Genomic DNA, 24,316 nt, shown 5'->3' on the forward strand with positions numbered 1-24,316 from the left:
CACTTGGCTCACTCCCTTGCGGCGTTATTTTTCGCGTCGTCGGCTTCGCAAGCAGTCATCAAATCTCCTCGAGAGTCTTTAGCCAACAAACGGTAACTGAACACGTTTCACGCTGTGTGTTTTTACGATCTAAGAACTAGCAACCAAACGCTTGCAACAAACGCTGGTGTGTTACAAAAAGTGCGACAGCAAAACTGTTTTGCATCACTGTTGACGAACAGAAGCACCGCATTTCGGGCTTATTTGTTGCGTGATTTGATCGAAAACATCAGTTTTAGTTTATGAATCCCTTCTTTAAGGGCAGGGGGAAAGGGGCAAGATATCCGGGAGAGAAAGAAAGAAAGAAAGAAAGAGAGGGAGCACAAGAATGAAGGAGGATGTGGTGGTGTTGTGTAGAATTTTAGTGGTTATATCGTGTTGTTAGTACCGTTCAAGTGTGTGTGTGTGTGTGTTTTGGTCGAAGGTGCCGAAAGGGTGTGATTGTTCTTCCATTTTTCTTCCAGTTGCCAACAACTAGTCCAATTGGATTGAATGAGAGAACGAAAGCATTCCTTTCGGCTCGCGGCTTGCTGCTTTGATTCATTGACAAAAAAGCCAGTTGTCAAAAAGTTCTATACGTTAAAAAATCACAAACTCCCTGGGGGGTGGGAGGAAGGGCAACAAAACAGCATTTTTCTTAAGGAATATTCAGCGGTTGTACGGTGTGCTGAGTCAGTGTTATTTTTTATGTTTTCTCTTCCGATGGCCACGGCATCATAACGAGCCACAAATAAAGCCACACGCTCCTCTTCCGTCTCGCTTGTTGGAAGGTTTGGTCGGAGCTAGGCCGGTGGGGTGTGGGGCGAACGACCAACGATGATTGTATATTATAAGTAGGATGGCAAGTAAGATGGTTTTGTTTCATTTCCAGCAGCATCAAAATTTACAGTGCAATACGTCAGATGGCATATGAGTGAGCTGTTGTTTTAAAAAGAAAAAAAAGCAATAAGGCAGATAACGTAAATAAAATTGTGTACGCGCAATACTACACACGCCACCAAACCTCGGAGGCACAACACATAAGCAGTAGTATAAAAATAAAAGCGATCGCCGAGTGCGTGTGTGTGAGAGTGATTGTTAGTGTGGTGTGTGTGCCTGTGTGTGTTTACTGAGAGTACCAGCGGCTAGTGGAGAAGTGAAGCAGACGGGATCATCGATCGCGAAGCCAGCAGTGCAGTGGTGCGAAAGAGCGCGAGATACAACAAAAATGGCTTCTTTCCGAAATGCCGCACATCACCAGAAGAGCCTGTCGGTGGAGGAACGGGCAGAGATGCGGGAAAAGTTTGAGGAGGTAAGTGTGGAAAAACGTGCGAAGAGACGTTTCATCTTGTTGCATCCTCCCGAAGGGGGGAGGGGGGGGGCAAGAATTTTCTAACCTCCCTCCCTCCACCTCGCAAATGCCACCATGCCCGCCGGCAGAAAGCCTCGTACATAGCGGGACCTTTGTGTCCGTACGGCGCCGTTCACTTCTTTGCGTTGCGGGTGGTGACCATTGGGGTGGTAACTGCGGTCTGAGCCACGCATCGAGATGCCTCCCGCTGGGGGAGGTGAGCAACACTGTTTGCTGTGAAATTGTCACAAATCTTAAGAAAAACCTTATTATACCCAATATAACTGTGCATATTGATTAAATCTTCTTCTCTTGGTTGAATTAGAAATAACCCTTCCTACGCCATTTTGCGTACACGAAAAAAAAACGCCCCTTCAAACGCGACGGGGTGGCATTTGCATGTGCGGTTTTAATAATATTCACCCTCCCAACGAGGGTGGTGAGTGTGTCCTGTATGGAATGGTGTCCATTTACATGATTAAATACTGTCGTGCGGGGGGTGGTTGTGTGGGAGTGAAAATTGTTACCGATTCACGTACACAGCGAGCGCCATGGCCAGCCCTTCTAGCTGGAACTTCATTTCTTTTTCTATTGCCCTTACGAGCGAACGGTTTACCACCACCCCCTGCTGTGGGTACGGGAAAGCGAGTACGCTTGTTTCTTGTTTAATTAATTTCCAATTGATTTACGATGACTCATTGCCGGCTTTAGACGTGTAGGGGCGCATGGAGCTCTTTACCGTGGAAATCCCTATCGATTGTGATGAAGAAGCTACCCGGAAGGGTTCACCGGTTTTTATTTTTGCTCCTCTCTAAAGTCGTTCTTATGAGCCGTTCAATGGTATCGCCCTACTCTGTACCCAGCCCTGGCGCCGCCTTACACATCCTCGGCTGCATGTGTGAGTGTGTGCGTTGTTAGCCATATTCCCGTTGCTATAGCATAATTGTATGCCGGTACGGCGCGCGTCTCTAGTGCGCTTCTCATTCAGATCCGACCGAGCAAACCAGACGTTTGACCTCATTTCGGTCGGACGAAGTCGTCGTCGTCGTCGTCGTCTCCGTTGCCGGCATTCCGGCTCCCGGCAAAATTTGCCGAACGAACCCGTCTCCGATAACACGCCACTGCTCCGGCCGAAGCCGCCGGGCGAAGGTTGCGTACGCGCATGCCACGACACTCCCAGCGTGTGCTTCCCGTGGGGCGTGAGAGGCACCAACCGGGGGGTGTCCGGGATGGTTTTCGGTTTTTCCCTCGCCGCGTTTAAGATTTTTCCGGTGCTCTCATGTTCTGTTCATGTTGTCTGCTCCACCGTTTCAGACCCCTTTTGCCTCCCAGCGCTACAAATTCCAAGGGTGCGGCATGACCACCTTTTCTTCCCGCATCCCGGATGCGCGTATACGCGCACCGGTCGTTGATTTTGTTTGCATCCGGAAGCTGCCACCCGAGCCCACACACCGTCCGAAGCTTCCTGTGTGTTTGTGTGTGTGTGTTATGGATTGAATTTCTTCTGGCATTTTTTCATCCGGTCGATGGCTTTTGGTGGATTCCGCGCAGGCGGACTTACTGCTAACGGGCGGACTGTCTGGAACACGTGTACATACGCCCGGTGCATTGAGTTATAAATTGCACGGTCTGCGTCTTGATTGAATTGATCATAGGTTCATAAAATAATTGTTCACATTTTTCGTACTTTCACTCTGGAGGAACGGTCCAAAAAGGCCGTATTACTCCTCAGAATATTAATAATCTATTATGTTGGCATCTGCTTTGTAAGTAGTCAGTGGAACATTTGCTGATGTTTCATTCCCGTCGGGGGCAAGCCGACATTTCGTCTAATAAATTCCAGGCGTAAGATTTAGTTCCTTTCTGAGGAATTGGGAGAAATTAAAACCCCGTTTTGTGGATGTCGAAAACCCGTTGAGATAAGAGTGTACTTCTTCATGCCAAGTACACAGCGTCTATGAACATATATATTTTCGCCAACGTTCCAAATGATTGAAACCATTCATGAAATCTCTTACCCATGAAACGTGTACCAGCGTTCATCAATTTTAAGGCAAAAGTGGGAGAAAAGTTTTGTTGTCAAAGCCTTCACGAAACATTTCCGTACAATGGCCATATATCTTGCCCATATATATACCACCCTGGCCATGTTTAGTGCCATAAACTACCACTCGAAAGTGGACTGCAAAGCCTACACAAAACAGACAGTCCTGTTTTTACATATACACACAGCTACACCCACGCCACGATACCACTATGGGGGAGTACTCGGACGTCAGTAAGGACCTATTCAGATCGGAGGTCAGCTTCCAAGCCGAAGGTGATACAACACGGCACAAAGTGTTTTCTGGAGCTTCACTACAAGAAGGCATTAATTTCGCCCAAAGAGCACAGCAGCAGCATGTCTTTCTGTGTCGGTACTTGTGTGAATGTGTGTGGGAAATCGTTCAACATGCTTTGCATATATTTCCAACCGAGAAGAGCGACGGTGTGTTTGTTGGCGATTGAAATCGCTCAAAGCTTTCTCACTTTTGGTGGTTGGAGGGGGGCTTAGGCTTGTGTTTTTATTTCGAAGATAACTTTCACCTCAACCATTCCTCCGAGAGGATGGCACGATGATCGCCCCGAAAGTCCGCCACCCTCTCCCCCAGAGCCATTGGATCGCGGATGCTTCACTTATCAGTGTGCGTTTTCCCACTCCGCTGAAGGTCACGCGCATATTTTATGCTTCCGCATCATTCCGGCACCGTTTGAGGGGTGTGGAGGTGGTGTGGGGTCGCCAGGGGGTGTTTCTCAAAGTAGCTTATCGTGCCGCATTCCGGAGCGCACTGCCTCGCACAAACACACACACACACACAAACACTCAAAGCAAAACGAGAGCTCTGCTGGGAGTGTGCCCAACCGGATAAACACGTTCCATTCCAACCCGTCTGCACATGAGGCTGGGAGGGGTGGGGAAGCCACCTAGATACTGATACAGCCCGCCCGCCCCGTGGAACAATGGTCCATTGCAATGTTGGGTGCATTCCCGAGATTCAGCAGATCCCTTCGACACACGATCATAGCGCCATATTCTTCCTTGTCAGCAAAGTAACGCTGTGTGACTAATTTGCACACACACACACACAAACGCGGGGCACTTACTTTTACGATCAGTGTGGGAGACAAAGGAGACACGTCGCACTGCAGAGAACGCGATCGTGACATCACCTGCCAGCCAGGGCCGCTACACCCGCCAACCCGCCAATGCTGTGTTGCACTATGTATGGCTATGTATGATCGCGACGCTACGACGCAATTTGAATATTGCCTCTTAAAGATCAGCTGGGAGGGAGAGGCAGAGTATGCGTGTGTGTGTGTGTGTCAGCGAGAGTTAGCACACTACAGGCGCACTTCCGTGTGCTTGAGCTATTATGGAGAACGAAGCTCTCAAGTGTTCGGACTCTTGTTGTCGCTGACGGCCCGCGTGGAATAGAAAAAGGAACAAAGGCAAACACACGCATACACACAGAGAATTTATGTCTCATCAACAGTTATGAGTCAGGGGTATGAATCGACAGCGCCGGGGCTCCAATCAATTCTTTTATTGACTTTTCTATCACGTTCGCTTGTTGTGCGCAGCAGCGCCGTTGCCTTTAAGGTGCAAAGGTTGTGCATATGATTGTTGTTCCGCGGCTCGGAGGAATGCAGGGAGTGACAGGGAATGCCAGCAACAAACGTTGCCGTGTGGCCTTCGTCCTACAGCTGCACAATCGCGGAGAGTTACCGCTGTGTGGGCGAAAGATCAATGGACACAGCACTCCAAAGCTCGATGGAACTCCTCCACGTCCACGTACGCCACCATCTGCCTGGCGGGTCTGATTTTGGGAGTGGATTTTATTTCGTGCATACGCAATGTCCTTACAGCGCGTACCAAAAGCGCTTACAGCGTTACATCACGCTGCGCTGGCTAGATGGTGGATCTGTACAAACATGACATCAGCGGCGTGCTCCAAATAGAGTCACCGCTTACTGAAGTTTGGGGACAAAAGAGGAACATTATGCCATTCAAAGATCGGTACCGTCTTGGCCTTCTTTGAAATGGAAAGCACAACAATCGGGGGCAAGCCCACAGTTTCGTCACTTGGCGCGATCGTGTGCACGATCATTACGGGGAGGGTAGCGAAAGTAAGCAACTTAGGCTCAGCAGCTGCCAACAGCTCCAAATGAACTGCGTGACTCCAAGGGTAACGTGCTCTGTTCAATTACCACGCCGAAAGAGAGTTCCTTACAACTCGCCTCGTTATGACATTGGCGATTCAATCGCCACCACGCTAGACGAACCCGATCGAGGAAACGCTCACCCATTCCCGCGCGTGTTGGCTACTGTGGTGTGTGTGTGTGTACCGGAAAAACGGTTCCATCGCCGCAATGCTAAACAATAACGTCCCACTCACCTCTCTTTCACCGTGTTTTCAGGGTAGCCACGGGCCCAAACGGGCAGTGTCGAAATTGATAATGCGAAAGACTTCGTGCCACTATGCCCACAACTGCAGCTGCTGTCCAGCTCGAGCATCCGAAAAATGTGCAAACACTGCAGCCGGAATGTTCGTTTTGTGTCTGTGCAACGGTAGCTTTTTTTGTGTGTTGAATTTTCGGGGTCACCCGCCGGGCATGTACGGGGAAAAATTAGGTAATGAATTAAGCTCGTCGGTTGGGGAGAAACCGATTTTTTGTAGCAACAAAAAAAAAGTCTAGATCCATTCGCAAACACACGAATTCAAACTAAACAGGTTAAAAAAAGCTTAAACTCACAGCAAAAAGCCGACTCCCCCATCCAGTACCCTCCTGTGTAAGTTTTTCAAAAAAGGCTTTTATGCAGGCCCGCGAATACATGGCAAAGAAAATGGTACGCTGTTTTTGAATGGCTTGGCGCGTGTATGAGTGTGTTTGTGTTTATTTTGCTGCTCCCGAGGCCAAACATATCATTATCTCGATTCATTATCTAATTTACATGGAATTGGTGTTTACCCACCAACCACCACCCGAGGGGGCCAATTGCTTTGTAGGAGCGATAGTGCGGCCGATCGAGTGGCTGGGTGGGAAAACGGGGTCAGTTCGATCGATTGCAGTTTTCTCCGCGGTGCAGCCGCTTATGATGCTGCCGCGCTGCTGCACCTTGAGAATGAATTTGAACTCTATGGTATTATAATTGCACATAAATCTCTGCGTCTAGAAATGGATGAAAACCCCGCACAAGGTTGTTTGGGAAAGGCGTGCAATTGAGAGCGGGTGCCGGTTGAGATCAAGCGATTGAATTTGTCATTGAAGTGTGATTTGAAAGGGGATAATAAAATGATTTCTCTTGCCGTGTGTATTGCAAAACATTCGTAGATGAAAGTGTTATTATTTGAACCATGCCCATTAAATTCAAAGACTTTTAAACTGCGAGCTTTTTACAAAAACTGTAGAATAGCTGTTCAGCAGCAGGAACATTCCTGCAACTTACCAGTTAGTTTAATAGTTATTCTGAGCGTTGATAATTCATCTTGCAATATACTATTCATGCGAGTCATGGCGCATCTGTATTGTCAGACACTAGACTCGTTGGGCTGCAGTGAGCAGGTCACGTAATTGCAATTTATTTATTTATTGAATTGATTGATTGATTGAATTGAATCGATTGGCGGCACAAAGACAGTATGGATATTATTCCATCGTAGACAATTTCAGGGACTTTCATCTCAAGACACCGTCAATGGAAGACCAAGACAATACAGGAAGATTGTATTTACATATCCCATTACCTACCAACAATTCCCATTAGTCAACATATTTGAATGACAAAGAAAGCCGATGAGACAAAGAAAAAAAAATTGAAAATTGATAACATCGTTGAAAAGAACCGATATAATACTATCTAAAAATGTAATTAGATAGTAATACTATATGAAAATTAAAAAAATACTATAAGAAAATAAAACTGATCGCAAACTAAACTCCAAACTGAACTCCAACAATGTCATGCTCTTTAATAAAAGGGCACCCGTAGTACAATTTTTAACACCCTTTGCGGGTGGGCCTTTGCGATACTCCCGGCAATTTATCGACCACACTTGAAATTATCAATCACACCGACGTGAAAGAATTGCCCTCCGCCAGCTTACAAGCAACACACACGGCACACACACCCCTATGGGATGTAACTTGCTGCCAACAAAATGTGCGCACCATATGTTGTTTGTCGACCAACGGAGCTCCGGGCGGGAGCGATAAGGCGCAACATGCTGTCTCTGTGGCTGTGTTGGTGGTACTATTTGCATACGCGCATCGTTCCAACCGCGAATATGCGTGCGTGTGTGCATGTCTCTATTTTCAGCGTGGCTCTGCCCGCTGCGGATTCTCCCCCATCGAATCAGCGACGTCGCGTTCTGTCGCGTTTATTTTCGCGTTTATTTACGCACCAAGATGCAGCAGTAGCTTGGCTGATGGAAATGGAGATGGATGGAAAAATAATTTCACAGCCACTCGGTGGTCTCCATCGACCACAATCGTCGGTTGTGGCCATAACAGCACGACGACGAGTGTGGTGAGCTGCGCTAAAGAAGCAAATAAAGAAACCGCTCGCGTCTTTGGGCAATAGGCAGCCGATAATGTATGTTTGTGTGTGTGTCTGTCTGTGTGGTGTAAAGCCTGGATGGTGATGATGATGATGATCATAATGAAGATGGGGGATGTGATGAAAAGTGGTACGTACGAGCGAGGATGACGCTATATCGACGCACCAGGCACAGCACCCATGCTCAGGAGGGGTCAAGAAACTTCGATGCCACGTTAAGAACGGGGCACACACCGCACCATTCTGCCCAAACTAACGCTTAGGGTGTTGGGAGTTTTGTGGGCCGATTTGTTGTATGTGTGTGTTGTTGTTGTTACACTGTGTTAATTGGAATCTTTCGGCAGAAGCGTGCCTACAGACGATCAACTATGCGTGTTTTTTTTTTTGTAATCACGATCTTTTGAAGCTTATGAAGATGGATGATCAAACTGGTTATTACGTGCGAGATCTGTGGCTGTGGGTTTCGTTGACTTTTGAAGGAGAAAAAAAAACAAACAACACGTGGAAAATCCTAACCTGTATTGTTCCATTCGTTTGCAGGTTCTCGAAGCTGTGCGCAGAAATAATTCACAGCTGCCTGAGAATAAAGCATAAATTGATTTTTACTACCAATTTACAACACATTTGCCTGCATACGATATGTGTACGCGTTAAGGCTCGCTTAAAATAACCCTTAAAACAGGAGGACGAACGTCAACTATTAGTTTAAGATTGTGCAGTTAGCTTATGAACGTGTTGAACACACTCTTTGTGCAATTAATCCCAAGTGCTACTTTAAAAACAAATCGTTCATTTTTTGTTAGTTGAATAAACACAAACAGCTACCAATACTGTTCTGTTACAGATTCAGATAACACCGCGTTTAATTAGCGAGAAAGGTCATCCGGTAGATAAGCCACGTCGCCAAGACGCAAACATTCATTCGCATTGCTAAACATTGCAACAAGGCCCACCGCCACTCAACCTTCCTTTCCCATGATGCCGTCTCGGTTGCATTGACGCTTCAAACCCTGAACGGCGAAACGATTCATTTGGATGCAAAATTTCTTCATCAACATTCATCATCTGCTGCTGCTGCTGCGGTGTAGTGCAAACTGCTGCTGCTGTTATTGCTCCCGCGACAAGCCCGACTGCACGCAAGCTCTAATAGCTGCAATTCTACTGGATGGGGCCCGCACACAACACAAACACACAATGGCCCGCATTATTCTCACAACAGTGAGCGACGCAATGCACCACTTCGGGGATCGTTGATGGACAGCTTCTCATGTTGCTTCATCCGCCCGTAGCGATCATTCGGTTTCTCTGATTACACAGTTGATTAAGCATCTTTTTTTATTGTAGTTTCTCCGGTGTTCTCTGGTCAGCATCAACCGGAACAGTGGGACGATCGTAAGCTAGAGTCCGGCAGTGATACTAAAAGCTCTAACAGTGAGAAGAAGTGACTGCTATAGGAACCAAACGTACAAACTCCCGTTGATCAACGTTAGGGGGCAGTATTTGAAGTATCTCAATGTTCCGGGAATGTATGTTAGTAGCAGCAGGTTTTTTTTTCTGTGATTCCGAGTATAGAAATCCGGTTTGACGACTGGGAAAGAACCTTAGAGCGAGGCTGGAGGGAACGATTTTCTCCCTTCATTGCACCCGGACATGTGTTCGACGATCGATTTGTCGCCCGATCAAGCACGAATTACGTCCGCACCCGCGGGTTCTTCTTGTCAGTTGAGACGCTGACGGAGCACTACACCGTCACGATAATGTACCGAGAGTGTGCTGCAACGATCGTATCTTCTAACCACAAAGCCATTGGTTGGCCGTGAAAATCGAGACACGTTACACGGAAGCGCAAAACCACAAACCGCCGATGCACCACTGCACCACTGCACCAGTCACTCTATCCTGCCTCACCTTGCATAATTGATTGTGATTGTCACCGATGGGTAAAGATATGGCCCAACCATGTGTCTCGCAATATAAGTGATCGTATCTAATTAAAATTCCGGGTTTGCTGGGGACCTGCAGTTACTTTGCTGTGCGCGTTTGCACCTTAAGTAATTGAAAACAGGTTGATGATGCATCCTTTTCCTATCTTTTTGTTTTATAGCATGCTGCAACGAGGTTGCAGGAGGTGTGTGAGCGCTTGCATAAGAGGAAGCCACATACACATGGTTTCGGTGTCGTATGGCTTTGGTTTACGATTGGTTTTCTTTTCGCACTCTGTCTGTGGCGGGTATTGGCGCATCCGTGTACAATGGTGTACAGCATTATGGAATCGTGCTTTGCGGCGCTAAACACAGCACACACACGCACGTATATAGTGTAAAATAGTGATAGGAAGTTACGTTTGCTGCCCGCCCAGACGCCCATTGAATGTTCGATCGATTCGAAAGAAACAATGCACTAACAGTCATGAAATGAAATGAATGAAATGAACATAATGTGATAGGAATTGGATTCTATAGCACCCTTGTTTGACAAATCCAATAGGAATTTGCAAAGAGCCTGCCGAACAAGGATCCCGTAGAGTCCAATTTCCTACATATGAAGTTCACTACCCACAGGAAAGAGTCAAGAAAGTGTCCCACAACTATGAGAATCCCTAGAAAAACCCTGTAATATTCGTTTTTAAGATTTTAGCTGATCACTGAGTCTTCGATTAAACGGATTGTTAACGATTACAGTTGCAGCTCTCATCGTATATGATAAGATGAACAGTAATTAGAACAGAACATGCATTTTATCCAATCTTTAATTCTATCCATTAAACTTTATCAGTTCTATTCTTTCTATTATTTGCCTCAAATTCATCTTGCGTACGTTACAGCGCTCGTTCGCGTCATTTCCAAGCGCATTATGGTAGCGTGTCGTAACTAAATACAATCGTCGGTGTTTTTTGCGCACCCAAAAGAATAGAAAGGGCCGAAAAAGTGACTAGCAAAGGAAAACACTTTCCCGTCCCGCTTCCTCTGTGTTGGTCATTGGGCATATGATTGAAAGCGGCGATCAATCTTGCTGGGGCTACATATACCTGTTGCATAGCAGCTGGACGCTGTGGACCCCAATCGCAGATTCGGGGATTTTGAAAGCGTGAGTAAAAGTACAAAAACAGTGTAAAGCCGGTGTACCGGCATCAGAATGGTAGTGGTGGTAGTAGTAAATCGACCGTGGAAACGTCTTGGGGCACGAGATTTCGCCCTCTTCCGGTTGGTTTGCAACGGCAGTGGCGGCGCCTGTGATTCCCTCTCTAAGTGAACCGATCAGTGCTGCGCCACTGGGGGAGCCGCTCGGAAGAGAAGGGCGAGCCAAAGCGCGGCGTTCTCCCCAACAAATTTCCGATGTGTGAACCGCGCCGTTCCAATTTCCACCCGACAAATGGGGAGGACTGCCCCGTCCGTCCCGGTGGGAAAAGATCGGTACAATCTGTACACTAACGCGCACACGAACCAAAACAACCTTGAGCGCGAGGCGTGTGATGCGAGTTTTGTCTTAGATTTTGTGGATGACTGCACAAAACCACCCCCCTCCCCCTCACCCTTTGGTATGTTCTCTGCCTGCGCTGTGGCGCATTTTAGTTCCTTTCGCTTGATCGGGAAGGGGCAGAAAAGCGAATTGGGAAAACGATCGTACGAGAAAAACGAAATGAGCGGATGGAAGCAGCGGTCTGTTCAATTGTTGCTCGATATTCGTTTGTTTCTGTGTGTATGTGTGTTGTTTCAAATCACGTGAGCTGCACCGATTGTGTTGTATGCGATAAAACTGTTTTCCTGACAACGTTTAGTTTATGATGCGTTTTAATGCTTTGGCGCTTTTATCTCACCACTTGACTTGAACTGTCAAGTACTAGGAGCAGTAGAAGTAGTAATAGATATTTCAAAATTATCAATTGAGATATCTCAACTTACTCCAAAACTCAACGAAGGAATTGCTGCCACTTGACGCCAAAGGCGCAAGGAATGTGTCGAGTGGTTGCCAGTCGGGAAAGCAAGAGGTTGATTTTTATGATGGAATTCGAACAACTGAATGGTGTTAAAGAAATGCATTTACACACTTCATATTTCGTTTGTGACACGTAATGAAAGTGATTGCATAAGGGAAGATGAATTATGAACAATAGATCAAATACACTACCCTCGCACTCAAGTCTATTACGCTGCGCCTTGATTGAATTATTTTTTGGGATATGAAGGTTGAATTGTGTTACATTAAACTTTCTAAAATTTCTAGTAGGATAAAGCGAAGGGTTGATCAGCTGGCAGATGGATGAACACATTTTAACATTTATAAGTTTGGGTCGACCCTCTAACACACGCCCTAGCTGGGCCAGCTGGGTTCAATTAAACATTGCTCTCCGCTCTTCTTTTAATGGCTGGTGTTGGTTTGTTGTAGTTTTCGTTACTGAGAGTTGAATTAGACTTCAAAAATGGTCGATTTTTTCCCGCGCCTACAACAACCTTAAGCATTGTGAACTGCAATCCAATCCCTTCCTGATGATTCCATTCACTTCTGATAGTGCTGATGCTGGATTTTTGCTGCTGCCATTAGAGTTGGTAGTCCACGCCTAAATTGAACGGAACGCGTCAAGCTGACGGTGCGGGGAATTCAAGAGAGTCCGCCACATGGTTAATAGCTCACAAATTGCAATCATTAACATTTCTCTCGACTGGTGCCCGCGGGCCCCGACAAACGGGAGGGTGTATTTGGAGCCCCTTTGAGACCTGCTGCAACGCTTGGTGTGGTATACTGTGCAGTTGAAAATGAGTCCAAAGCGCATGGAAAGTGGAATATTACGGTACACTCCAACACACACACACACAGGCCAGGAAATCGTCAATTTACCTGAGCTTGGGTGGTTGCTAACGACCTTGCTCCTGGAGGGTGGAGTGCTGTTGCTGCATACCATTCCCGAACTGGAAACATCAATGAGTTTTACCGTAAGGAATTCCGACCATAGCCAAACCGTCGATACTTGGTATCATTCGTTTCCTACCCAAGCAGTGAGCAACACTCTTCAGAAACATGTCTACATAGTATTGCTTTCCCACTAGATACCACAGTATGCATAGTGAACCATAACTTGTTCTGAAATATCTAGAGCCTACCTTAACATAATCTGTGTGATTGTAGTGGTTTGTTGATGTGTCCCGAAACGTACCTGGTTGAACCTGTCACTATTCTGACACCCTTTACCGATTCTTTGGTGCTCGATGATCAATCACCGTGTCGTTGGTGTGATGTGTAGCATGTTAGCATTCAAATGTACGCTGGCGAAGCAGCTGACATCATACGCACACATATCGCGCACCGATCCCGTGCTATTGGAACCGGCCGTGCTAGAAGAAGCTACAGATATATCCGCCTGGAAATAACAGCTCATATCGCAAACATCGCGAGACACTATCGCGACATCGAATCTCCATTTGTGCGAGGCAAAATAGATGGAATGTTTCACTGTTCCCGCCCCGTATGTTGAAGTGTTGTGTTTTGCAGATGTGTGTCACATCACGCCGGTTGCCCCACATGTTCCTTCAGCCTCCTCCATCGCCCACCAACCACAGTTTGTGCTGAACGAAATCGATTTTACACATGAATTTCGTTTGGTACATTTCGTCTGCTGCGACGGACGGTGATTGGTATGTTGGCTGTCTACCCTCGTTGAACGAAGGGCGCAGATTGTATCGATTTTGTGTATGAATTATTAGCACCGATAAGCTTTGTTGGCTTCAGGCAATAAATGTGTGTTTGTAGTTGTTACACGCTCAAGGTTATGGGCTGTAATAGTTGAATACACGATATCGAGATATCGATTTGCATTTTATTCGTTCCTTACGTTCCGTACGCTTAAAACATGCGTGTATGCAAAGAAAACAGTTATTTAAAATTGCTTGCGATAGTTGAAAAAGTATCCGTAGTATGATTGATAACAGCAGTGCAATTGTGTCAGCAAAAAGTGTTGTTTCTGTCAGAAGTGGGATTCGAACCCACGCCCTCAGAGAGGACCAGAACGCTCGGGGGAGACCCGCATGAAGGCGGGCAAGATTGCTCTTGAGTCTGGCGCCTTAGACCGCTCGGCCATCCTGACATGTTGAGAGGGGCGTGCTAGAACAGAAAGTGCACCCATACGCCGTTAGAACACGTAATAGATGTGATTAACTAAGACAGTTCAGTAATTATTAGTGCTTATTTCGATTTTTGTTTCATTCCTTGTGTGCGCAATATTATCGATGCAGGAATCGTTAAATTACAGGATTAAAGCTCCATAGCAACTTTTTTTTTTCTTAATTGGGAGCATGCAATTTTACTGCAATGTGTATTTGTATTATGTGAGTGATGTAAAGTTACTGTTGTTAACGAGTTGATATGGTGAAGTGCGTCTTATTGGATAAGAGTAGTGCGACGAGCGTAACGTGAAGATGTATCTATCTCTCTCTGTGTATTAGTTGCAATATGGTGGGACTCAGCGCGCACTGAGTATAAATATGTGTGTAGCAGGGAACGGGAGTATGGCCCGGATAGCTCAGTCGGTAGAGCGTTGGACTTTTAATCCAACGGTCTAGGGTTCAAGTCCCTATTCGGGCGGTGAGATTCTTTTTTGTGGGTGCTTTGATTGCGTGTGTTGCTTTGTTCTCAATCTTAGTATAGTTTTAATTACTTGTTTCATAATATTTTTGACTTTGTTGTTGAACATAAACGGGGTTTATATTGTATATTTAACGTATCTAGCACTCTATTCTAAACCTAACACATTTTCTTCAAAAGACGATTCAGATACGAGGCCTGAAGCTACAGTACAATATGTGCAGTCAATTTTACATTGCTTTCGTTTTCCTAATATCGCATGACCAAGCTGTATAATTTTTAATAAATTTAGCACCATATGAAAAGGACAATTATGTAAAATATGCTATGAAACTATGAAAATATATTTCAGTTTAGCCTTAAACAATATTTCATTCTTAGATTAAATCTATTTTAGCATATAGAAACAACGTTTATTGTTGCACTACGTTCAAATTATTTTTTTTCTAATTCATTAGAAATGGCTAAGTTAGGGCAATATAACCCAGTGTTCGGCAAACTTTCTGACAGAAAGTGAACAATTGTTTAAAATTATCATTGATGCTAATATGTAAACAGTCAAATTTATGTACAACATATAAATTGTGGGAAAGCTCTAAAGAAACATAGGAAGGGAAAAGAATCACCATCTAGACAACAAAGTGCCACATGCGGCACGTGAACCGTACTTTGCCGTATCACTGTCCAAACTAACGACAATTGCCACATTCTTACGACCTGGTGGTGTTCTTAAATTCATAATTTTGGACTGTTTTCTGTGATGACACAATGCTAAAATAAATAATATGTATTAAATAATTTTAACAATAAATTACAATTTTTAACAGTGTTTTAGATACTTTGTATTTATATTTTCAAACCCGGGTTTAGCTGACTGAAATACTTATATTCAAGACGAAAAAATGGGACAAGAATGAATAATACGGAATCACATAAATTTGGTTGATCTAACTGTCGTCTCTGTAGTTGATGGTATGTTTGTAAGACCGACGGAAAAATGTGGGTTGTGTTAATATGGTGCATTGGCGTGGGGGCTGTTAAGAGCCCGGGTAGCTCAGTCGGTAGAGCGTTGGACTTTTAATCCAACGGTCTAGGGTTCAAGTCCCTATTCGGGCGGGCGAGTTTTTTTGCGATTCGTTTTTTTGTAGTGCGGTATGTGTATGGGATTATGCTTGGCAGTATTTTGTACAAGTCTCTGGGATTGATTCATGGTGCTGATAATAACAATATTAATAACCTAATAGTAATACAGTCAGAACTCTATAGTTGAACGCTTTATAGTTGGCATGCTTCTTCATTGAACGCTCGATATTTAATAGCATGCGTTTGTATAGTAAACCCAGTATTGAAAAATTTACAAAAATCTCATGGCTTGAAGGAAAAAAAAATAAGATTTATTTGTATGACAAACGTACCAACTAAACAGCACATATTCAATAGTTGGCAGGGAATCGATGTTCAACCAGTGAGTTCATATTGTAGTAAGTTTGTATTAATGCATATTCGCTGCTACTTAAACCATCGCAATTTTAATGTAAGTGCTCTCCGGAATAATACCTAAGCATATTAAAATATATATGAATCGTAAGGTTCTAATTAATGTCGTCTTGTTATGTTGTTCATAACCTAATTCTTGCTGTAAAGGTCGGAGGCCACTACAGCATATACTTATAGAACACTTAGTTTTAATTCTGAATTCATACAATTTGCACCTGTGTTAAACTATTTCTTTATGAATCAACTCATTGAACTCAAGTAAACATTTAAGAGTAGCTTTATATATTATCAGTGTATAGTATATTATTTAACAATTGCAAATGATGCTTCTGTACATCATAAATATCAGCTTGTTCATGAGTAATAAAAAAGAATTTCATTGTCAGAAGTGGGATTCGAACCCACGCCCTCAGAGAGGACCAGAACGCTCGGACCCGCGCAGTAGCGGGCAAGATTGCTCTTGAGTCTGGCGCCTTAGACCGCTCGGCCATCCTGACATGTTGCGTGGTGCGTGCTCAAAGCCGTACAAAAACCGGTCAATACTTTCCACCGCAAAATGAACAAAACAAACGGCCACGTTGTTAACATCGAAAACATCGCATGACGCATGTTTCACTATCTTTCCATGCAGCGCTCTCGCAACTGGCACGCACTACTGATATTTGCAATTCGCGCCAAAACTTCACCAGTTCGTTTCCGCAGCCGAAATTTGCTGAATGAATTAATCATGAACGGCTACTTAACTCCTTCTTCTGCTGTTTTTGCCCTCAGTAATATGGATGCGCATGGTCCAGCCCAAGGGAGGTGGTGGGAGCACGTATCACGAGCTATTTTGGTACGTGTAGCTGGCATGGATGGACCGTCGAGATATAACACACGTGCAGTAGTCGTATAATCGTATAGGAACAATAAACGAACAATAATGAATTCAAACGCTAAAGACAGATCATTGGTATTGGTTAGGAAAATAGTTTCGCTATTTACAGATAATTTTCGTCGCTACGTCTGTGTAGCCACCACTGAGGGAAAGCGATTGCACGGGTTGATGAGAGTTGACTGGGGCAGATGATAAACTCCAATCGAAAGTTTTATTTGTGCCAATTTTTATAGTAGGGCCAATAGCCAATTGCTTCGTCGGCTGTGCTGATGAACCATGCTGGCAGTTATCAGTAAAATGAACCATCAACGGGGCTATTTTTCGCCGTTTTCCTTTTCCCCTGGTTCCCTTGCCGTCGTACGCGTGAATGCCGCAAGCAAAGCGTGATTGCAGAGGACGAAAAGGGGACCGTAAAACTAATATGTATTTACTCAACCAACAATGCACAACAACGCACAATGGAGATAGGCCACAACCAGGGTACAGTAGAGAGAGAGACAGAGAGAGAAAAAAGAAGATGCGATCTATTGGTAATGGTAAAAAGCAACTCTTCCCGCTGTACCTCCTCCACGGTCAACACTCCAATGCATTCGCATGCTGGTGTACACGGGTGATATGCAAGACCGCGGGTGACATTGTACGGGTTCGTTATCGGTGCCTCCCGCCCAAGGGATGCAGCAAGCGGTGAACTAGATGAACAACCGGGGAAGCGGAGGTGCATGCGCGCACCCCGGGAAGTTAAGTTTCTTGGCCACGGGAATCGGTCCTACTGATTGGGGCTGCTCCCCATACATCGCCCGAGCCGATAAGCCAAGGCATACATGCACACATACGAAACAGAAGAAGTGATAGAAAAAAGAGAGAGAGGGAATCGAGGGAGAGAAAAAGCGAGAAAAGGAAAAAAATCGCTGCAAAAGGGAGAAAACGTAACGTGGCGCTGGCCGAAACCAAAAGAGGAAACGAAACAGAACGACAATCGCATACCAAGTGTAACCGTTCGTGACCGTTTCGCGGTTCGTAGGCTTTGCCTTGGGGCCAAAAGTGCAGCGGGCCGGTCGGACAGTCTGATGTCAACATTTGCCCACAAGCGGTCGCTGCTGTTTCCATTCCATTCCGAGCTCGCGGTATCGGTATCGGTCCCCGTCGTCGTCCGCCATTCCTTACCCGTTTGAAACCTTGTGGCGCGCTCTGCACCCAACCCCTCCCGGACCAGAAGGGAGGTTACAGTTTGGATTCGTTTGTTTATGCTGTCGCGTGTATCGTGTGGGCATTAATCATCACAGGACGCACGTATCGGCCGTTCGAAGGATCGTTGCGCAAAGTGCCCTGTGGACACACAGTGACTACTACTATCGTGCCTTGATTTGCAGTGTTTTGAGTGTGTTTAGTTTTTAGGTCGTTTGAAACACAAACAAGTGATCAATCGTCATGGATATACATCAGATCGCCAAGGAAGATGAGCTACTGGAATTCCGCCGCATCTTCACGCCGGAGCTGTATGATCAAGTAAGACAAGATCGAACCGAGCATCTGCCGAGTTTTAATATATCGTCTGCATAGTGGTGGTTTTGTTGCGGGTCAGAATAACTGGAGATGTATTCCTAGATGACCGGCAACCTTCCGATGAGCTCACTTATTGTAAATGAGTCATAATATGGACCTAAAAGACAAAAAACAACACTGATCGAATTCCATCCTGTTCCTCACACCAAAAAGGTTCGAACATCAGTAGATGGTTGCAATATTGATTCAACCCCCATGGGCGTGACTCATCGCTTTGCGTTGGGAATGCCGCAATATCCCTCCAAAACGACTTCCCGACCAGCGCCCAACCTGATTTGCAACTTATCAAAGCTGTCATTAGTCACACCGGAAGCCGAAATAGCCGAAGATATGGTGCTTGGACGGATCGAACCATTTCAGTGCAACCGGCCAACAGAAGGTTGCAGTTAAAGTTTTGTTTTCGCTTTCCACCCATTCGCGCACTCATTTCGCATTTTTAGGGGAAGAGCTAGGTCCTCCAATTGTACGGAAAGGAAGAAACCACATTGCAGTATTAATTCTTCTTTTTACGTTGCTGACAAACGGTTTCTGTTTTTGCCTACTACAAGCACGATAACAGGATTAATTTGTCGTTACGTACGTCGGTTATTGTTTATCATGCGTCATTGGCACTGGGCTTTTTGGGTACGCGGGCGTCCTTGTGGGGCGGGTTTTGGAATTGGAAGAATTATATTGCTTTGCCACACCGTGGCAAAGCACAGCGGAGAGAGTATAGGAGCGCCTTTAGTGTGGCATAAAGCAGGGAAAGGTAGTTTCACCTCCACCAGTGCTTCAAACAGATATTTGTAGTTTGGGGCGAATCAGTCTTTACAGCCCTCTTATCAGGACCGTTCAAATGCTTTTAACCGTACCATTTTTGATCAGGTGTCTTATCGTTTGATTGGCTTCGGCGCTGTACTCGAAATGGGAAACCTCTGGAATCTGGTGGCTAACATTTTGTTACGAAGCAACTATTCTGGGAACTTTTCATAACCATCACCCAGTAACCTTGGTCGGTGAAGCGGCGATAATCCTATATCGAAATGGGAAGTGATAAAATCCTTCCTGAAAAGCTCTTACATGTGTAGGGTTGCGGATGGTAGATTCTGCCACTGACCAAAACATTGACCGGCAGCATATCTTATCATACATTCCTTCGTAATGTAATAATATGTTTGTTTCCCTTGTTTGCGATGAATCTATGAACCAAAAAATGCCTTAAGATACATTTCAATTTTATGTTTTTGGACTTGTACATCATTCGTACATACAGCATATGACCCCCTGGAATTATTCAACCTTAAGTATATTGTAGCTTCATACATGTTTCACTTACTCATGTTGAAAAATCTTGTAAAATACTTGTTTTTTAATACCGTAAAGAGTTATTCTGTACAGTTGTGTTATTTAAAAAAACGTAAAAAATACGACAAAGAGTATTGCTTATTCTAATTCCAACTGTGCAAACCCAAGGACATGTTCAATCCCTGCATATGTGTAGCCGAATGAATGTTAAATTCTTTATGTATTTGTATGCTTAAATGTATGCGTAATTGGACATTGACATAGTTGAAAGATAAGATTAGGCCCCAAAAACTCTCCAGCAGGGCAAGTCTACCAGTTCCACCTGTTTGTTTCCTGCTGTGTTCAGCGCGTGTTCCTAAACCGCAACCTGATAATGTGTGTGCGCGGATGGTCGTTGAGTTCTATCGTGAAGTTTGGGCATTGGACGTGGTGCTTCAAAGCAAACGGCCCGGACCTACATCGCCCGAACCACGGCGATGCTTCTTTTCCCCATTTCCTTCTGCATCACACTGTTGTCCATGCACGCCGCCGACCCCTGAACAGCTGAACACATCACAGTCCTCATCATGCGCGATCAACACTTATCAGGGAGCGCTAGAACCGACAGGCCAGAGATAACTTCAGTTGCGAACCACTCGCGTCACACGAAGTGGTCTTTCGAGTCACAAGTATCTACTACCGGAGTGTGTGTATGTGTTTGTGCGCATGAAGGAGGGCACTTTTCGGTCAGGGGCGAATGATAGAATCTTCATGATCGCACACCGCACAATTTGTCAATCGTTTCATGATAACACACAAACACACTTACTGGGAACCAGAGTGCTTGAGACAGAGGAGGGTGCTGTAATTTCGCAATCTGCAACGATAGGCTTGGCCGCCGGTGGCACTGCACGTTAGCTAAAAAAATGGAGCAATTGTCCTCGCCGCGATTGAAGCCACCCCCACGATGAAGTGTCACAGGGTCGGTCGATAAGCAAAGAGGGGATTCGTAAAGGGAATTCGCAAATTATCGCACAGAGCAAAAGTTAATTGCCCTTAATGCGCGAGGATCACCAACCAACAAGCATGCACATGCGTCAGTACCGAGAGAGAGAAGGGGAGAGAGATTGTGAGAGCAATAGAGATCCGTTTCACCCCGTTGTACATGGAGCTGGATGCACTTTTTACTTATTATTTTGGCAATATAATCGAAAATGACTTGAACGCCGCACCATGAAGGGAGGGAAAACGCGCAAGGAAAAGCTAAAGAGAAAGGAAATTTTCTAACCGCACTGACTACGCTTTATGGGGTGAAAACTCAACGAACTGTTAAAAGGACACACATACATCTGTAAGCGAGTATCACAAGGGATTTTCGCTCGGGTCACGATCAAAAGCTGACGCGTGCCAACGCGATCGTACGAGATGGGCGTGAAAATTGTGTCGCTTTTTAATTTATTTCACTCAATATTCATTGCATATGTTCAAGGGTGTCTTTGGGGGAAGTTTTTCGATACCTTCCGGTGTGCTGTTGTTGTTGTTGTCCGGTCGGATGTCAAGGTCTGGTTGGCAAAATTGCAGAAGAGAGGCGCAGGTGCGTGATAGCGAAGTGATAAATATTAAACGCACGAAAGTCCATCGTCCACGTCCATCCACCCCTCCCCCTCCTCTCTCCCATCGAGGTCATTTATTTGAACTGCGCGGTTGAGATTTTTATCATCGCTTTTGTGCGGCCTCCTTCTCCACCTTTCTTCCGAATGGAAAAGCCAGGTTGCTGATGCTATCGGTGTCAGTTCCTACTGCAGAAACTGAAACGGAAAGCTCGAAGCATTTTGTTGTATTTATTCCAGTTTTTTGTTTTGTGGTTTAAATGTAAAGAAAATCAAGAGTGGTACCGAAAAACGGTGCGTTTGCTGTGGTGTAAATCGGATAATAAAACACCTGATTTACAGCACAATCCCTTTCGTTGAAGCTTGCTGATCGATTAGCCTGCCTTTATTGATAAAACATTCACTTGACTTTCGTTTGCCGTCGAACCGTCGAAAAATGAAAAGTCAGTCAACCGTTTCGCAGCCGACGTAAAAGCCCGGACGCGCCCCGGACGATATGTAAATTCACAAGTTCTACACTCATTTCCGGGCTCGAATGCTAGAACCATTATGACTCCATCCACGATGAGTAAGCGCCAACGGGTGTGAGACCTTACGGCGAATGCGCCATCCCTTCGTTCCTCGGAAGCTTTGCCTACGGCGCACGGCGTAGCACAAGCCAGGAAACTAAGCGACCGTAAACGAGGAAAGAAAGTCAGCCTTCGGCAAGGTCGATGCACGCGCCCCTTGCTCCATTATAACCCATTTTACCACTTTGCCACCCATTATCAAGGTTTATTGTTTGTTTTGTTTCACTTTCTATCGCTTGTTCTGTGTTCCTCGTGCCGGAAGTGTTTGCCAACTTCGATAGCAGTGCATGACCAGCGCATGAGAAGCATAATTTCCCAAGAAATGTCGTTACAGGAGCCGTGGCCTGTGGTGGTGCCGTACTGGGGCTGGCGATAATATTGCTGTCTTCTCTCCACGTTAAACGCGGAATGACTCATTGCGAATTCTTGAAGCGCACCCTTCGCGTGCGCACGTACACCGTCGTCCACCGGTTAAATAATCATCGGGCGACGGTTCGTCTGGGGTGTTTGCTTGACAGGAAAGATGCGTAAAACAGTGTTAAAATGATCGTCTTTAACAAACCACACTATACGCACGAAACTGAGTTTATTTTTGCAGTGCTCAACAACATCTCTTTATTGCTTGAGCTAATCTTCGGTAGAGCTTGTTGATGACAAATACTCGTAGCTTAATCCTATCGCCGGTATTGAACAGATGTTTAAAATGATTCATGATTCATTGGGATTTCCGATGGAGACAGCACATGACTTAGCGTGGATAAATGGATACTTATCACCTGTACCTACACGTCATGTTCGGTTATTCATACATTTTCTCCTACGCTTTCTTTCCTCCGACAGATCGACACCAACAAAGACGGCTTCATCGAGCTGAAGGAGCTGAAGGATGCACTCGACCAGGTGGGCTTCAAGCTGCCCGGCTACCAGGTACGCCTGATGATCGACGAGTACTCGAACAAGCAGCGATCGCAACACGTCGGCAAGCTGTCGTACGACGAGTTCGAGTCACTGTGCATGGACCTGAAGGCGAAGGATGTGGCGAGTACGTTCAAGAAGGTGGTTTCGAAGAAGGAAAACCTAGAAACGCTGGGCGGCATGTCGGACTCGTCCGCCGCCGGTACGACACATTCGGTGCGCGTCGAGGAGCAGCTAGCGTTTAGCGACTGGATCAACTCGAACCTGGTGCACGATCCGGATCTGAAGCACCTGCTGCCGCTGGATTCGGAGGGCAAGCTGCTGTACGACAAGATGAAGGACGGCATACTGCTGTGCAAGATCGTCAACCACTCCTGCCCGGACACGATCGATGAGCGGGCGATCAACAAGAAAAATTTGACCGTGTACACCAAGTTCGAGAACCTGACGCTGGCGTTGGTGTCCTCGCAGGCCATCGGCTGCAACATCGTCAACATTGATGCGCACGATCTCGCCAAAGGCAAGCCGCACCTGGTGCTCGGTCTGCTCTGGCAGATTATTCGCATCGGGCTGTTCAGCCACATCACGCTAGACAGCTGTCCGGGGCTTGCCACGCTGCTCTCCGATGGTGAGCGGCTCGAGGATCTGATGAAGCTGTCACCCGAAGCGATTTTGCTGCGCTGGGTCAACCACCATCTCGAGCGGGCCGGCATTGCCCGGCGCTGCACAAACTTCCAGAGCGACATCTCCGACTCGGAGGTTTACTCGTACCTGCTGAATCAAATCGCTCCCAAGGATGCCGGTGTGAACGTGGAAGCGCTCAGAGTAGGTGTCGGGGATGTGGGCGACAAAACGGCAGGATTGCTCTAACATCTAATTCTCGTGGTTGTGATTTGCAGGAACAAAACGCCTTAAACCGTGCCGAAATGATGCTGCAACAAGCGGCCAAGCTGAACTGCCGATCGTTTGTCACCCCGCAGGACGTCGTCAACGGAGTCTACAAGCTCAATTTGGCCTTTGTAGCTAATCTGTTCAACAATCATCCGGGACTGGACCAGCCGGAAGAGATCGAAGGGCTAGAGTCGATCGAGGAGACGCGCGAAGAGAAAAGTAGGGGCAGCGAGATCAAATACAAGTCATTTTTCAATGTACGTGGCATATAACGAGCGTCATAAATTCGCTTCTCTGTCTCTGCAGCTTATCGCAACTGGATGAATTCGATGGGTGTCAAACCGCACGTGAACTGGCTGTACTCGGATCTGGCGGACGGACTCATCATCTTCCAGCTGTTCGACATTATTCAGCCGGGCAGTGTGCAGTGGAAGCGGGTGCATCAAAAATTCACACCGTTACGGAAGTTCATGGAAAAGCTGGAGAACTGCAACTATGCGGTTGAGCTAGGCAAGCAGCAAAAGTTTTCGCTGGTCGGCATTGCCGGACAGGATCTGAGCGATGGCAATGCGACGCTTACGCTGGGTA

At 45.9% G+C, this 24,316-nt stretch overlaps 1 protein-coding gene and 4 non-coding genes across 9 annotated transcripts in view; 3 read left to right on the forward strand and 2 right to left on the reverse strand.

Annotated features, from left to right (window-relative positions):
* LOC120907743 (plastin-1) overlaps positions 1-24,316 on the forward strand; it is a 27,524-nt gene continuing 3,208 nt past the window's right edge. Inside the window, exons 1-5 of one of the 5 annotated variants that reach the window (XM_040319102.1) lie at positions 1-92; positions 914-1,330; positions 22,763-23,662; positions 23,737-23,947; positions 24,035-24,313. In XM_040319102.1, coding sequence (XP_040175036.1) covers positions 1,247-1,330; positions 22,763-23,662; positions 23,737-23,947; positions 24,035-24,313 — 1,474 coding nt within the window. In that variant the 5' untranslated portion in view covers positions 1-92; positions 914-1,246. Of the gene's footprint in view, positions 167-910; positions 1,331-17,965; positions 18,424-22,762; positions 23,663-23,736; positions 23,948-24,034; positions 24,314-24,316 lie in introns of those variants that run through there. The other 4 variants (XM_040319100.1, XM_040319099.1, XM_040319101.1 and 1 more) reach the window with 4 other exon arrangements.
* Positions 13,925-14,046, reverse strand: Trnal-caa. Its single transcript has 2 exons — positions 14,009-14,046; positions 13,925-13,969 (listed from the first exon to the last, which is right to left on the reverse strand). It is a non-coding gene; the product is annotated as a tRNA-Leu (tRNA).
* Positions 14,471-14,543, forward strand: Trnak-uuu. The gene has a single exon. It is a non-coding gene; the product is annotated as a tRNA-Lys (tRNA).
* Trnak-uuu lies at positions 15,587-15,659 on the forward strand. Its single transcript has one exon. It is a non-coding gene; the product is annotated as a tRNA-Lys (tRNA).
* Trnal-caa lies at positions 16,421-16,537 on the reverse strand. The gene is made up of 2 exons: positions 16,500-16,537; positions 16,421-16,465 (listed from the first exon to the last, which is right to left on the reverse strand). It is a non-coding gene; the product is annotated as a tRNA-Leu (tRNA).

The sequence above is a fragment of the Anopheles arabiensis genome, chromosome 2, assembly GCF_016920715.1.
Source record: "Anopheles arabiensis isolate DONGOLA chromosome 2, AaraD3, whole genome shotgun sequence".
In the NCBI taxonomy this organism is placed as follows: domain Eukaryota; kingdom Metazoa; phylum Arthropoda; class Insecta; order Diptera; family Culicidae; genus Anopheles; species Anopheles arabiensis.